The 17,478-nt window shown below is 41.2% G+C and overlaps 1 protein-coding gene across 1 annotated transcript in view; it reads left to right on the plus strand.

Annotated features, from left to right (window-relative positions):
* The first annotated feature begins 702 nt into the window (after positions 1-702).
* Positions 703-17,478, plus strand: part of LOC147153450 (microphthalmia-associated transcription factor-like) — a 60,578-nt gene continuing 43,802 nt past the window's right edge. The window contains exon 1 of the mRNA XM_086029971.1: positions 703-908. Coding sequence (XP_085886097.1) covers positions 805-908 — 104 coding nt within the window. The 5' untranslated portion in view covers positions 703-804. The remainder of the gene's footprint in view (positions 909-17,478) is intronic.

Consider the following 17,478-nt stretch of genomic DNA (forward strand, 5'->3'; position numbering starts at 1 on the left):
GTGATAATCGAAAACTTCTCTGCACACAAATATTTTCCCTTTCTTTCCTCTTCAATCATTTTCATAGTGCCATATGCTGCTCATACACAAAACAACAACAACAATAATCACGCTACATGCCACTTGTACAGTTGCAAGATCTATAGCGTTGGCTGCACTTTACAGTATGCTGTCAAAACAACGTGATCACATACCTTGTGCTGTGCGGTGATAAGAAAAATGCGAAATTAGGTCTGATAACAACTAAAATAACAACAACAACAACACCAAAACATGTTATGGTTTTTTTTTTCAGATTAGAACACCAGAAGAACACCATTGGCGGGTTTTAGGCTGAAACAAAACATATTTGCCACAAACCATTTTGGATACGCTCATTTAGTTTTTTTTTTATTTTTAACCATTTGTAGCAATAATAAAGGCAAAAACAAAAATGTAAACAAACGTAGCCATTTTTCAGATGTAAACTTTTAGACGTTTACATGTTTGTAGATGGTGGTAGGTGTTATTAAACTATACGAATCTTGTTGCAGTTAAATTTCCGTGATCCCAAAAATGTGAAATATCGAAGTGCAGCCAATGGGTATACGCTGACATTGACGGCCGCGGTGCATGGTGGTCGTCGTAGTTCACTGCCCCCTGATGGTGCCGGCAGTCGGTTGGCGGCTCCGCGTTGAGGACTACATAGCTCCGGGTGCCGGACAGATGCAGTTCGCGGTGTCAGTGCTCCACAGGGTCGACGTACGGCGCCACACAGAGCTGTTTTTACAAGTTCTCCGCTGCTAAAAGTTGACATCTTCAAGCATGCAGTCAGAATCCGGAATAGTTCCCGACTTCGAGGATGGAGAAGACTTACAAGAGGAGCCCAAAACGTACTACGAGCTTAAGAGTCAGCCCTTGAAAAGCAGGTCAGTAGTTATTTGGCATGCTGAGGTGGTTTTGGTGTTTAGGTGATAATGAGGCCCCAGACCTCTCGTAAACTGCTGTTCGGGCGAGTTATGGGCTTCCCGCTGACCCAGAGCGCCGCTCGTTGTTGATGGTTTTTTTCTGGCTGCACGCTATTATGCAACATTTGGGTGTTGTCTTGTTAACATTTACTTCAAATATTAGCTCGGGGAGTGCAGACAGGTCAGGGTGCAAGGAGATGCTCCTCAGCCACAATGGCTTAAAACATAATACAAATTCAATATAATGTAATATAATGTAATATAAACGTGTTCGAAATGACATCAAATGAAATGAAAGCATGTGGGCTTCAATAACTACATGGTTATATTACTACCTAAACAATTAAACCAAGTACCCTTGTAACCTAAATGGTATACAGTATTGTCTTCATATAGTTTCAAATCGTTTTGTAATTACGACAAAAAACGTGTGCAGTTTTGCTTCCTATATCATTTGGAACGTGTTTTTATGATTTAATTTCTTCTAGTTGATACTTCGACATTTATTGATTGATTGATCTATTTATTGCCTTGCAATTGGCTGGCAACCTATTCGGGGTGTCCCCCGCCTACTGCCCGAAGACAGCTGGGATAGGCTCCAGCACGCCCGCGACCCTTGTGAGGATAAGCGGTAGGGATAATGAATGAATGAATGAATAAATAAAGTGTCTCTGTTTACTTCAACAAAGTTCCTTGGCAAAAACAAAATTAAAAACCAATACAAGTGTTTATTTTAGTTTTCTTTAGCACAGAGCATTTTCCCAATTTACATCTCTGATTTCACTACCTTCCGTTAAAAAAAAAAAAAAAAAACGTCTTGGTGCCCAAGAATAGAGAAATATGTATACAAGTACTTCTTTTTGTATTCATAGATAATTTCACTGTATTAGTGCAACTCTGCATAGTGTATAGTTTTGGTTCAATTTTAAAACACACTAAAGAATTACAGCTAAACATGTTGAGGCCAGAGTATCACCATCAATTTAAGTCACTCCCTTATTTATAAACATGTCAGGAATGATGTCTTAAGTTGCAAAGTTTAATACAAATTGAATGTACTATCGTCTTGTCTTCATGATTAGTTTTTACATAAAGAATTTAAGCTGTAAGCGAATGAGACTTATTATAAGAGCAGCAGCTTGCTGCTGCGATTTGCCGCGATTTATATATTATCCGATTACTTGACTAATCGCGACTACTGTCAGTGATTAGTCGACTAGCAAAATAATCGTTTGTGGCAGCCCTAACCACAGCTTGCTGCTGCGATTTGCCACGATTTATATATTATCCGATTACTTGACTAATCGCGACTACTGTTAGTGATTAGTCGACTAGGAAAATAATCGTTTGTGGCAGCCCTAATCACAACTCAGCAAAACACAAATCCGACCACAACACAGATAACCCAATTCGTTACAATATGCTGTTGCACATTCAAAGATTTTAATGCCTAAAAAGAGTAGCAAGCATAGAAATATACCGAACCGAAGTTTCCAAGAAACTGAACCGAACCAGGCTTTACTCTTCAGTACGTCCAGCAGCATCTGGTCCACTGATCTGAGGCACCGGGCAGGTGCGTAGGGATGGGAGAGCTTAGGTGGGGAAAGACCAAGATTTGCAAACAAATAAAAGAATCCTAAAAGGAACTCTAAAATGTACAGGGAGCCATTGAAGGAAGGCCAGTTACGAGGACCAGTTAGAATGCGAGCAGCAGCATTTTGGACCAACTGGAGACGCTTGAGGCAGCGCTGGCTGACTCCAAAATAAAGTGCATTAAAGTAATCCATCTGAGATGTGACAAAGCCTTGGATTGCTGCTTTTAAGTGCTGTTGAGAAAGGAGAGGCTTTACCTTAGCCAGCTGCATAGGATGAAAAAAGTTGGATATAACAACAGCACCAATTTGCCGGTCCAATTTAAAATCACTGTCCAGTTTGAAACCCAAGTTTCAGACTGTTGGCTTTAGATAAAATGCCAGGGGGCCCGGGTCAGCAGGGTGGAATGTACAAGGACCACTAGGGCCAAACACCATAACTTCTGTTTTATTTTCATTGAAATTCAAGAAATTCAGTGCCTTTATGGCCTTAAACTATAATAAAGGAAGTATACATTTAATCCAATTGATCGTAGTGTGGTGACCCACAAGAGAGACATTCACCCTGACCTGTACCTTTAAGGGAGGGGGACTTGGTTCAACAGGATGATAGACTTGAAAGGGTTGAAGGAGAGTAGCTTTCTGGTTACTCTCTAAACATTCAGATTTATATGGAGGGTAAAAGACACTAGGACTGAACGTTTGATTGCATATGCATTATAATCGCCATTTGAGGGTGCAATTTTGTAATCGCAAAGGCTGCGAAATTGTCATTGCTTTCTTGACAGTGGAGGGGACAGGGTGGCTCACAGAATGCTAAACTAATGCTGCCGCGCTAGCTTTCAGTCCCGCTGGCTTTCTGTCCCGCTAGCTTTCAGATCTCTTGATCCTTCTCACCTCGGATGGTTAAAACTTCCCACATGTGAAAAAAAAATGCTCACCATGTACGTGTGTTGTCTATTTTGTGAACTTTTGTCTGCTGTCGTATGTTATAGTGCGTGTGTGAGGAAGTGTCTGATGACTATCGGATGTGTGCTGCCGTTGTAAGGGTTGACTTTGATTTAGGGTTAGTTTGAGCACACATACAGAGATGATAGTGTGCGGCAACTTGAGCCACGACAGATAAAAACGCATCCGTGCATAGTTATCAAGCGATCAAATATTAAGAGGATGAATTCTGTTTCGAACCAAAAGACAGTCGAAAAGATGTTTAATGATGAGACGGCACCAAGTGGTAATGCCCGCTGGCGCTTGATATTATGTTAGATACACACATTTTTTTTAACCAAAAAATGTTTAAAATTTTGTACTAATGTTCAGTACATGTTCTTTGTACATACATATTATATGCAAATATTCTCCCCATATTTTTGCCGGACACTTAACGGCTTCAAACAGAGACTGAGGGCTTAGCAATATGGCCTGAAATTCATATTGTTATGACTGGTCGTTACGCGATGTATCAGTTGCTATGCAGTTGCTATGGTCCTTTTGTGCTTTGTCCTTTATGATGTCAAAGAGGCCTGAAGTCTTACAGTTTAAAAGCTTGAGTTACTCAGTGACACGTTGTCAGTACGTCAAACCTTTTTCGAGTGAGGATGAAATAAAACCCTCTTCCAGTCCTGATCTTTACTCTTCAACTTCTGTATCATGTCTGTGTGTTAGGGGTGTAATGGTACACATGGGTGTATTAATACGTTTCGGTATGGCATGTTCGGTTCGGTCCACCTTGCGTACTTTTTCTGATCAGTTTTTATTATTAGCGCAAGCTTACGCACGGGCGGTATTGACTTTTGCTTGCGGGAGAGGAGAGTGGCGGCACAAAAGTGAGAGCCAGAAAAGAGCCAGAGCTCGAAGGTCCCATCGTACACTGTGGTCTCCTGTTTGGGAACATTCTGGCTTTCCTGTTAAAATCGCCGTTGGGGAAAGGTATGTGGATAAGTCCGAAAGTTGTGTGCCGACATTGCTACATGAGATGGGCGGCAGGTAGCACGTCTAACATGCACGGCATCATCCGACTGTGAATGTTTCTTAGACAAGGAAGCAAGCAGTCGTTTTAGCCAAAAAACGTCATAAACATAAATAGCGAGATTTATCATATTGTAGCAAATTCCAGGAACACGCCGTCAGACGTAGTTTAGTTATCACCTTTTTATTAATCCAAGTACAACTGCTCACACTCTTCTTTGTTCTCCGCTGCTCCTCTCGCTTGCCGTACGATGCATTCATGAACCTCGGAAACATCACAACTCAGCAACACACAAATCCGACCACAACACAGTTAACGTTAGAATATGCTGTTGAACATTCAAAGATTTCAACGCCAAAAAAGTTTATACAATTTCATAAAGACTTTTTAAAGTTACTGTATTTTTCTTTATAAAAATAGTTTTAATATAGTTAGCAATAATTGTAACTGTTATTGTATGCATTTTTTTCCATCACAAAAAGTGTATATATGTACTGTAATGACAGTATATATGTACTGTAATGACAACCTGTCTTTAACTTGAATACTTAGATGTGTCATAGGCTGTTGCTGCTGAGTGTTGAAAGATTTCAGTGTCTTAATAATTTACAAAATTAAGGGATCTTTATTGTTAGTGTATTTTTTATTCTGATGTAATTTCTTTGAATATCAACTGAATGCTTCGCTTTTATTTTTTTTTCACATATTTTTTAAGTACCGTTTGCTTGTCATATTTTCAAAATAAACATATTTAAAAAAAAAAAAAATCTGTATTTTGTACCGAAAATATACCGAGCCGAAGTTTCCAAAAAACGGAACCGAAATGTGATTTAGCGTACCGTTACACCCCTACTGTGTATGGATCCATATCGAGATCATCATATGATACATATCATGGTATTGATTGAATATTTTGGTTCTAGCAGTAATGGTGAGTGTAAAAGTGTAAAAATCATAATGAGAATATTTCTGATTGGGTTATTTCAATGTGAAAAGGTAAATATTTCCTGTTTAAAAATACATTCTTCTCTCTGCTTCTTTTCATTCAAAATGTACATTTTCATGTAAACATGTTGCTCTATTTTACAAATAAAAGGTTCCTTTGCAAAGCTGAATTAAATGAAATAATTTTCAGACCTATCACTGTGTAGATCTCAAAATTCAGTACTCTGTGCTACAAAATAGTACAAATATAAGCAAATAGCATTGCTGATACTTAAGTATTTTTACTTTTGACATCGATCCCTTCATCATGGCTGACGTCACCCGTTATTCGAGCGTGTGCTAATGTTGCTAATGTAGCCGTCGTCTTATTTTATGTCTTGATACGTATTCATTGTAATACACATTTTCTGTTCATAGCTGCTGGGTCTACGGACAAAACGCGGTTCTAGCCAGACTTCTGTGAAAAGACTACTTTATACCTAAGCACTTATTTTGGGTCTTTCTCGACTCTGCTATTAGCATACTTAGCGACTTCAAGTGTGCCTCCTTGTTGAAAGCGCTACTTTTTAGTAGGCTGCGCAGCAAGCAAGGTAGCTTAGCGGCTAACACCGCCAAGCAGCCGCGAAAGACTTGACTTTCGGGAGTATGGGTGACCTGTAAGAGAGTCAAACACCGAACACTCTTTTAACAATTCTACCCCATGTAAACGGAGGTGTTTAATCATATTAAACGTTCAACCTGAGGGGAAAAGCCAAAAGCCGAACAACAACCTCTTTTGCAAGAGATTGTTTTACGTGTTGCACTGGGCAGCTTGGTCTGTTTTTATGAAGTGCAGCCACACTTCTAACCTGTATGGAGCATCCATAATTATCACAGCCCGCGAGCATTATCCTGTCATCTTCGTCAATGTCTGTGTGTTGTCAGCACTTGCTGCTCACCGGTGCGGTGCACACACATTTCCTGTTGGTTGTACTTCGCTTGTGTCTGTCGTTTGCTCCGCCCCGCGCGCGCACTATTGGTACTTTGTTTTGGGCGGCTTCCTCTGCGAGACGGATTAGGAATCGAAACGTGGCACCGACATTTTAATACCTGAACGATTCGGGGAGAACCAAAGTGCGAGTCCCGGTTCCACTCGATTCCTGGTTCCCGGTGCCCAACTCTAATAACAGCCCTTCGGAAAAACAGCAAGTTTCACTTCTTGAAATCACACTGTCTGATTCGGTCCCAAAACGATAAATCGTTCAGCCCTACTTCACAGTGACTAGAAATGTTTATCTGAAGTAATATAACGATCTTTATTTGGAGTGTTTCTAAATAGTGACTTGTTTTTTTTATGTCAATTATGTCAGAACAACATCAAAACTCTGTACTGTAGCTGTGATGTAAGTGGGTGCTTGCAAAACTTACTAGCATGCTCATGTAATGTTGGCGATGATGTCGTAGATGAACAGTGACGTCTTGCAGCAGAATGTTGCCTGCTTACGCTATCCATGACCCCATTGTCACGGCTAGATGTAGTGAGGACAGAACCGCACTGTGTGAACACAGAGATCTTTTTGCACATGTTTTTTTTTTAGATTCATTGCTTTTCGCCCCCAAATATCATCACATTTTGTTGCAGATTTGCTGTGTTTTTTTCTCTCTTCACTTTTGTGCTCTCGTTGTGTTTCGCAAAAAAAAATCCACCCTCAATGAAAACACTGCTCATCTGGGCTGTCGTAGCCGTTTCAGCATTTTTAGAGCAAATTTCTTCATGGGCGAAATATCATTACGTTTACTTGTTACATACACATGGAAGCCAGCAGTGTTGCACTTTGCTGTTGGTAGTCATGGCGTCATGGAATAGAAATAAAGCACAAGAAGACTGCTCAGAGTCAAGGGCATTGCAGAAAATTTCATCTAATGTCATTTTATTTGGCTCATGTGAGCCCACTTCCCCCTTGGATCACATGACACTGACCCAGCATGTGAACAGTCTGATGACTATCGGTTGGGTTGATACAATAAGTTAGAGTGCTTGCCGATCTGTCAGCTGTGTTGTGATGAGCACACATTCTGTTTTCGCATTTTCTTGAGAAAGACCTTCTCACATCATATCTTCATCTCTCACGCACTCTCTCTCTCTCTCTCTCTCTCTTTCTCTCTCTCTCGCTCTCTCTTTCTGTCCCTCTCTCTGTCTGAAATGCTCCAACTCCAGACTTGGTGCTTAATATAGATGTGAGAGCCAGTGAAAATTGTCTTCTATGCAGTGCAAAGGCCATGTGTAGCGAAAATGGGGGTTGCTTGTAAGAGTGTCAATAGTTTGTAGCGGCCGGGAGCAATGCCTGCATTACTCCTGCCCGCCTCTAGGGGCACCTCGTCAAAGTTTGATGTTTTTTTAGAGGGGAATTTGATGAAAAACCTCATTAAATCAGTCATAAAATGTGAAGGTGCTACTATAAAATACGTTGTGAGCTCTCGGAATAAAATAGAGGTTAAAACCTTGACCCAAACACACAACAATTCACGCTTGACTTCTGTATATGGACAATGTTTAACTATTCTAACATTCAAGAAAACACTACGATATAGCAAGCCTAAATAAATGAAGAATAAAATAAGAAAACAAATATCGAAATTAACTGGGGTCTGATAGGTGAGCGTAAGGACGGCTATAGTCAAGTCGGCGGACTTTATGAAATGCACAAAGTTTTGTAGCGTTAACTACCAATTTTGTATGCACCCACTGAAAAGCCGTGGTGGCTACAGAGTAGTCACTTACATTTGCTGGAGCTCACGTGATGAGCGAAGAGGGGAAGGACCTTCACTCATTTACAGATGGAGGAACAACAACAAAAAAAAGGAAAAATAGAAGAAGGCTGCTGGGAGCGGGACCAAGCTTTGTTGGGTTCTCAGATGACCCGACCAGCCGCGGGGTCGGAGGTCCGAACGGGACAGAACCGTCATGTTGCTTCAGCGGTTGCTGCCCAAGGGCCGGAGTCCGGCGCGTCTGCCATGTGTGTGGTGGCGAGGTTCGGAGTGGTCCAATTTAGCTTTTCAGGTCAACCGCGGTTGATTTTCGGGCGCGTGGACTAGCCAGCGAAAATGCAGTCAAAAGGTCCAAAAGTTGAGGAGTGTTTGAGAAGTTTCTTTTGAGAGGGGGGGGTCGTGTGTTTTTGGAGAGAGCGTGAAGATCAGAGAGAGAGAGAGAGAGAGACAAAGGCCAGGCCTTTTTATCTCCTTAAGAGAAAGGGGAGGGGGTGAGGTGTCCACCCCCCTCCAGCTCAGGTTTCAGGTGAGCCTCAATTCATGACAATAAAGTTAGATTTGAGTCTATTAAATTGTCCTGTTTAAAACCTTTGTGCATTCATTCTGAATGCGTCTTAAAGTTTAGGAGTCAAAGATATGAGTTTAACCCAACATCTACATGGTTATTTCATAAACCTGACCAGAAAAATGATTGTTACCATAGCGAAGCAGATTCCTCAATGCAAAGTTAGCAGGATACACACAGTAAGCAATACACAAACACACATTCAAAAGTGTTTCACTTCAAGGTAATTTTGATTGATCGAAAGCATAGGAAGTTTAATGCTGCAGTTCCCATGTCGACCTATTGGGGTCGGTCTTCATCCGGCACTGTCGATGTTCATCGGGGTTTGTGAGAGGAACCTTCTGGCTTCCCGCTGGGGGGAGGCTCCATGAAGTCTCGAATCCACATCCGTTGTCTAGAGAGGTTTTCAGGTGACGACGAGTGGCTACTTATCAAGATTTTGGGTCTTCCTGACTCCTAGCATGTCCTTGTAAAATCCAATTGTCGGGGTCCCCTGGTGATTCAATTGTTTTTAAGTGAGGCTGGAGCAGACTTGATGGCGTCTGGTTGAATCAGTCTCATAACCTGAAGATGTGGTCCACATGAAGGCATATTCGCTACACATGTTTAAATTTAGCATTTGAATGTGTTATTTCTAAAAAAACAACAACCTGTGAGCTTGGGGACGATTATCAGCTCAAGTGGCATTATTACATCTCGAGCTGGGCCGATAATTCAATATTGATATGTATCACGATTGACACGTGATCTATACCAATAGAAAATGCCTTCGATAAAACGTTCGAAAAAAAAAAGGAAGAAAAACAAACCCAATCGCAGCATCGTGCGTGATGTAGGCAGCGCGCTTCCGCCTCCAAACATGAAGAAGAAGTGTTTAAACCAAAGAAAAAGCAGCTTTTAAACCAACGAGGAAGAAGCATTTAATCCAACAAGAAGAAGCTGTTAACTCAACGGGGCATGCGCGTGGGCCTGGCGGCCATGCGCTATGCTAATTGGCCCGGCGGCCGTGCGCTATGCTCGCGTCCAGCGACAGTACAACTCTTACAATTAAATTATATTACGCATGATAACCTTATTGAAAACCCGTGGATGGAGCCATGCTGTACAAGTAGAGGAGTTCTTGTCTTTGACATGCTAGCAGTAGTTAGCCTTATCCGACACCGGCATCGAGTGGTAAAATCAAGGTAAAATCAAACAAGTAAAATATGAATGGACTATAGCAATAATGAGTGCGCTAAAAAGATAAAGTAGTCTTAAGACGGGTGGTCAAAGATGATGTATGCACTGCAAGAGAGTACTCGTTCACTTACATTGGACGAACATTGAATGAAGGCTAATATATGTTTGCATTAGGGTAGACCTAATGCAAATAAGCATTTACAATGCACTGATGGAGGACAAACTGCACATTACACTACATAACGATGTACAAAACACAGTTAACTGTTATTTAAAGAAAAGATTTAAAACACAATCAATAATCATCAATATTGACCGATATGAAATACTTAAGATTGTGACAGTTTTTCAAACATTTCTCAGCTCTTCTAAGCACATTATCTTTAAAATGGAGTTTATTACAATCTTTATACCGACCAGTTTATTTTACTCTTTCATAGTTACATTGACCCCTTATTAAAGGTTAAGTATTATGTTAAAATAAAATAACCTAAATGTATTTTTCTTCGGGTCATTATTTTCAATAGTTTAAAAAAAGAAAAAAAATTCAATATATATCGATATCGATCAATATGAAACACTTATATCGTGATATACTTTTCAGGCATATCGCCCGGCCCTAATTACATCCATCCATCCATTATCCATACCGCATATCCTCACAGAAAACCTTCAATTCCCTTTGCACACTTACACAGGTTTACCGTAAGGTTCTGTTTTAAAATGTAATTCATGTGATTTTCTCCATACGTGCATACTGTACAGGGTAAATATCTCTGCATAAGTATATGCATGGAAACATTGAAATGTAATAGAAAACAGTCTTGCAAAGGGAGACTACTGAACTAGGTCCCACCAAATTGTTTTTACTTTTACTGCAAAAAACAAAACCGCTAAAAAATGGTAACATCAGTTCAGAAGCGGAATGAATGGCTTATGGTCCATATGTAACAAGCTAATCCCTACCCCTAATACATGTGGCTATGATGCTCCTTTCAGTGATATATAACATTTATAATGAATTTTCTTGTACAATTTAAAATAGTTCCCTGGGTGTCTTAAAAACGTGTCTTTGGTATCTTCTTGTCAAAATGCCCCAAGGATCAAAAATATACTTGTACAACTCGTGTCTTTCCAGTCTTTTCCTTTTCTTGCTGAAATTAGCACCGTTTTCAGGGTTTTATATACCACTCTATACACTGTTGGGCCTGTGGCAAGGATGGCTTTTGTTACCATGACAACTGGGGGCGGAGCCTTGGCATTGCGACTCGAGTGCCAGTTGGCATGACTTGCCGAAGCAGAGTGCAAAATGTAGTTAAAAAAGTGAGCATAAAGGCAAAAAATGCATTTTCACTCATGGATACAGTGCTTCATACACCACACTGTTTATATATGGCGCAGTGAAAACATTGCCAAACACAAATCCGCCCCCCGACCACACAATCCCACTGCCCCTACAGTAACATGTTATATGTCCAAAGGAGACATGCCTCGGCCCTTTTGTTAATGGTGATGCTCAGAGGTAGAGAAAACCATTGCTGAATACTAATACTCCTGGATTATGACAAGTTACGGTATGACACTGCTGGGAGGGTCCAGTCATAATTATTGCATGATGGTCAAAAGTCAAGACTGTGATTAAATAGATTCGGATCATAGCTATTGAAGTTTGCCGTCGGAATCACTGACGTAAGCCTGTTTGAAATGGGTTTCTTATTAGTTACGCTCCCTCCCACATTCCAAATTCATGCATGTTAGGTTCACTGAAGACTTCAAATTATGTCTATTGACAGGATATGAATGTGAGTGTCAATGGTTGTTTGTCTAGAAGTGCCCTGTGAATGGCTGGCAAGCAGTCCAAGGTGCAGCCCACCTCTCGCCCCAAAGTTAGCCGGGTTAGGCTCCATCCCACCAGCGACCCTAGTGAGGATGAACGGTATAGAAAATGGAAGGTTGACTGAACAACTTTTCCATGGGCACAGCTGTTTAGTAAAGCAGATCATCAAGTGCTTTAATATGGATGCTTTCATTTTCACCGAACTTTTGAAGGGTTATCGTTTTGAAACGGAATGAGGAATTGCAAGCTGAAAGCTTTTTATACACTCATTTTGAGCCAGCTGAATGGGCTCATTCAAGAAATCAGAAATTAATCACGCATAACATTCAACCACTAAAACGAATGTATATTTTCCGGAATGCAATAAATTAAAAAACAAAGGGATCTGACCTTTTCATCTCAACATAATAATGTGCTTCACTATTTTTACATTTTTTCTAGAATAGATAAACAATAAATAATATATAAACTATATATTTTATAAATAATAAAAATTATTTAGCGCAGCTGGGGCACAAACCTCTCAGTGGACAATTGTCTAGTAGATTTATTGAGCACTGTATATTGTCGCTGTCCTGTAAAAAACACGTGTATGTCCAATGTTGTCATTTTTTAGAACTGTTCACATTAATGGGATGTCTGTAACATGGAAACCCCATTAACGTAAACATTAAAAGAAAAGAAAAAAATGGACATGAGTGTTTTTCACAGGACCGTGACGAAGTTGGGAATGACACTAACAGCATTATCTGAAGTGGATTGTGGGGAGGGATAAATAATCGTTTTTTGTATACTTCGCGATACAGATGTAAACAACTCTGAATTGATTAATGAATTTCAATAAACAATTACTGAATAACAACTCTGACAGAATTTAAAAAGTGCAACGCGGAAATGCAACGCCTGCCGGATATGTCAATGTGGTGCAGTGAAGTAAGTGATAGGGCTGCGTTGTGTGATCTCATGTCCCTTCCAGTGGCGCGGTGACCAGGGTGTAGTCTGGCTTTCACCCAAAGTCCTCTGGGATAGGCTCCACCTGACCACTGACCCTGAATAGAATAAGTCGTTCATAAAATGGATGGACTTCTCAGTTTTGGCAATGCTGAGAAAGATTTGTTGGCAAATGATACATTCTAATTTGTTCATCACGTCCATTTTGTTTAAATAAATGCTAACCACAGCACCTGGGGCGGAGCTACGTTTGTCACTGTCTGACCACTCCCACACGGAGGGGAAAATTTCGATATCTGTGATTTTTCTGCCGTTTTCACATGGATGTAGTATTCTTAGACTTAAGTAAAGACATTTGATACTTAAAGTGGGAGTCAACCTAAACATATTTTTTTCAAAAATATGTTCATTGCATGCCCACTAGTTGAAACAAGGCATTCTGATTAATATTGTGTTTGTGGAATATGAGTTACGCAGCAAAATCCACCCCTTTTTAGCCATCTCAGGGGTGGACATTTTTTCGCTTCTATCGACTGAAAATGACATCACGGTTGCTCAGGGCTCAAGTAACGACCAATCATGGCTCAGCTTCAGAAAACAGGTGAGCTGTGATTGGTCGTTACCTGAACCCTGAGCAACTGTGATATCATTTTCAGTTGACAGAAGTGACAAAATGGCAGCTCCCTGAGATGGCTAAAAACAGGTGGATTCTATAAACGCATATCAATCAGAATGCCTTGTTTCAACTAGTGGGCCTGTGTAAAACATATGCTTTGCAAAAAATATGTTTGGATTGACTTCCCCTTTAAGCCCGTATCTCACCGTGCGGCAAGGGTTTACAAGTGTGTGCGCACGTAGCGAAAGGCATCATCCGCACCACCTCGCACTCAATCGCGCTCGCTTGTGCGAACTACTTTGACTTCAAGTGAATCGCGCCGCCAGAAACACCCTCAACGGATTTGGTGTGAATGCAGCATTGGCTGGGAAGAGGGAAGTCCTCCTTGCTGAGGCGGCAGCCTCCGTGACCCGACCCCGGATAAGCGGCAGATGATGGATGGATGGATGGATGGATTCTCCTGCGTGCTTAACCCACAAAAAATGCGCAGCTGCACACTTTTTGGGCTGCGCCGCTTCTCCCATCGACTTATGTTAAGTGTCACTTAGGCACCTTACTGAAATGTACGCACCCTGGCTCGAGTGATGTTTAAATGAGGGCCTCCCCTGTCAAATATAGCGGTGCACGTATTCTCCCAGAGACTTAGCAACTTTCCTCTTCCAAGCTGTATTAAGTCTAGCGCCTCTTGTAGGTGAAACATCATATTGCACATTTTGATTCAATTAACTGTGCTCTGCTAATGACAGCCACGTGACCGAGCGGCGGCTGACTCGTGCTGGTGGTTTGGCGTTTGTCTGAAAGTGCAGCTCACAACAAATGCAGTCATTCTCATGATGGCAATTGTGAGTTAGGTTTTGAGTAATTTGGTTTAAAACAAGACTGTGTCATATGTCAGTTTTTGTTGATTATGACGGCGCCATGTGGACAAAAGCGTTAGTGTTTTGACAAAAATCAACCACATTTCCCATGCGTGCCAGCGCGTAGTGACGTGAAATCCTGAGCCGTCCTTCTAGCGAAAGGAGGAAGTGAGTATGCTGCAAAGCAATTCAGGACATTTGTATTTTTTGGTGTGCCAGGGTTGATCCCATCCTCTCAAACTTGCTTTGTGCCAGTAAAAATGATACAGACCCTCTCAGGGCATGAAGTCCCATTCAACTACTGTACTTGTAAGTCATTGTTTCATCAAAAGAGTTGTGAATTTTTTTTTATCAAGGTCAATTTCTTGCCCAGTGCTGCTTTAATTTGACATATCCTGGTCATGAAATCTCTAGATGCGCCGCGGGAAGCGTCGCTAGGCAACAATTAAACAACAGCTGGCTTACTCGCTTTTCAGTGGAACAGCTCCAAATAGGCATTCAGTCATGAGCACAGTCCTCTGATTAAATTACTTTTATAGTAGTTATTTAATACAGAATGCAAATACACATATGGTAAATGTTCTGAAAAGCGCTTTGTTACAGCTGCAGCCAGGGACGGCTTTAGGATTTTTTTTCTCTCCCATTGCTAAAGGGTAGATTAACCGATACATAGGGGGCCTGAGAAAATATGTTATGAATATATTTTAGAATATCAAATAAAATGCTGGAGGGGCTTCATAGGGGCTACACATATTTCTGACGGGGCTCTAGCCCTCCTTAGCTCCAGTGTAGCATACCTGGCTGCAGCAGTTGTGAATGCACTATATCAATAAAAATATATTGTGCTCCTTCAAAGCAGCCTGTTAGATGAGCCGCACAGCAAGCCGCTGGGGGTGATCAGTGTTGTAACACCCACATTTGTGTTTAACGGACAACGCAGTTGCCGATGCTTTTCAGTTGCTTTATTCCAACAAGCGCTAACAGAATGCACATTCTACAGGAGCGTCTATCAGCCGCAGCTTCTGCCTCGTCAGCCAACACACATTGATTCCTGCTTAAGCCAACCTTCAATCTTATATGGCAGTCCTACTCAGGGCCAACCCTAGCCACTGTGGCACCCTAGGCGAGATTTTACTTGACGGCGCCCTCCATTCATGATTTACATATACTTACAAGAGATGATGATTTTTTAACATTGCCTTTAATAGGATAACATCACCCCCCCCCAAAAAAAACCACTAATATTTTCTTCCTTTCATGACCATTTTGTTACTGTCTTACAAATCATGCGAGTGACTTGCTGTTGCGACATCTAATTGCACAAACCAAACGGACGAACAACTTGACCTCCCTTTCTCCCGTTTTCCCTATGTTCTTTTTTTCCCCTTCTCTGTGCATTGGATAGTTTTGGTACTTTGGACATGTTCACATAGTTCTCTGGGGTCGAAATATTTGAGTATGTTGATGTTGTCCTGCATTGTGTGGGAGTGAACTATCATCAGAAATGATAGCTTTGCTACCATTCTCCTCCCCGTTACCCCCTTGTACAGCCGTGGACAACCGACCTTCTTTATCAATCTGCCTAGTTTTTCCACTGTCGGCAGCGGAGATGCTGCTGCCCCAGTTGTCATTCAGTTGTAGTCATTAGGCGGATAGGTGGACCGGTCTGTCACATAGGCGGAATGCCCGTTTCTGTGTACAAACTTAATAAAGTTCTATTTTGATATGAAGAGGGTTGCTCGCTGTTGTTGTTGTCCCCAAAACTTTATGGCATCTTGAAGAAAAGAGTGCGCTCTATATTTTGTCAGCTTGCTTCAATATGCTCATTTACTGCCAATTAAAACACTGAGATCAGTACTGAATATTGAATGAATAGCCTTTTGCAGTAACAACTCCAATGTTTCATGTTAACATTTTGTTTCATGTAATATTTAGCTTCTACCAGAAAATTCCCTGAGATACGTCATGTATTTTTATCCCAAACAAATTAGTACCAGTTTGTACAGACTAAGCTGACAGAAAAATTGAGCTTGGTATCAATTTTAGAATTTGACAGCAAATGCATTATTCTGCTAAAAGGAGAAATGATCGTTGATCAGATAGGGCCTAACTTCTTGCAGCATGGTTAATAATGGAACAGAGCTGTTTTGTGTAAAGAAATTAAAACAGATACTATTCTGTACATACATACAAAAATGTTGGCAAACAACTGTCCAACATTAGGCGGACGTTTTGTGAAAATTTGCGACCTTGAATGAACCCTGAGGAACTCTGATGTGAATGCGCATTTTGCTACTGTCGCCAGCAGTCGCAATTGTTCGCCCCTCAGTGGGATAGGGATTTTAAGGATACACAGTTCCATGCTTCCGTCAAAAGGGGACGAGGGCGAATTCAGATAACGTGCCATTCGCTTTGTTGATGCGTTACATCCTCATTCTGAAGCATTCTGAAGTCATGAAGCTTCAAGCAGTGACTCATGTGGCGCGAAGCGTGTCTGTCCTTGGATGCTCTTCCTCGAGTAAAAAAGTAGAAAGAAATGGCAGACAGCTGTGCTGTCCCCCTCAAGCAACGGATGGACACTATGAAGTGCACTTTGGGAACAAAATTACAGGATTAGGATGTGGCAAGTTCAAGGGTGACAGTTGGAAATGGCCAAATGAACCTTGTCATCTCTTTAAAGGCCCTGATAGACCAAACCGACGTCGGAGGTCGTGACGCGTCATGCTGTCCAAATGCGCCGTCTGTTTGGTGTAGTGGCCACCTTCATAGTGTCGTAACCCGTCTATAGGCGTCTTGGGGGCGTTTACATAAGTTGAATCGGCGTCGCCAGTCGTGACATTTGGTCACTCAGATTGGCTGTTAGCTAGCAAATCAGGGCTGGGAGCACCAACGGGAAGTGACAAAGGCGGAAAAACAGTGAGCACGCCTCCGCTGCCTTAATTTTACAAGTACAAGAGCGAGGGTTGACAAGGTAAGTATTTCACAATACCCTGTCAAGAACGTGATGGTTTACTTCTCGTGGGAGTTCATCGTGAGCGAAGAATATAGCTGAATGCATTGTTTATGCTTTTATCCTTTATGGTCAATTACTACAAAGTAGGGCTGCACGATATTGGAAAAACATGCGATATGTGATATGGCTGTCGAAGACAGTGATTTAGATATTATCGCGATATTTAACATGTACCTAAAGAAATGACAATTTGATTCTCAAATGAAAGAATGACATTTTTCATACAGTAAAATAAGCAAGCTCTAAATATTCTTATCTT

The sequence above is a fragment of the Filicampus tigris genome, chromosome 1, assembly GCF_054856515.1.
Source record: "Filicampus tigris isolate MCC_2025a chromosome 1, RoL_Ftig_1.0, whole genome shotgun sequence".
Taxonomy (NCBI): Eukaryota; Metazoa; Chordata; class Actinopteri; order Syngnathiformes; family Syngnathidae; genus Filicampus; species Filicampus tigris.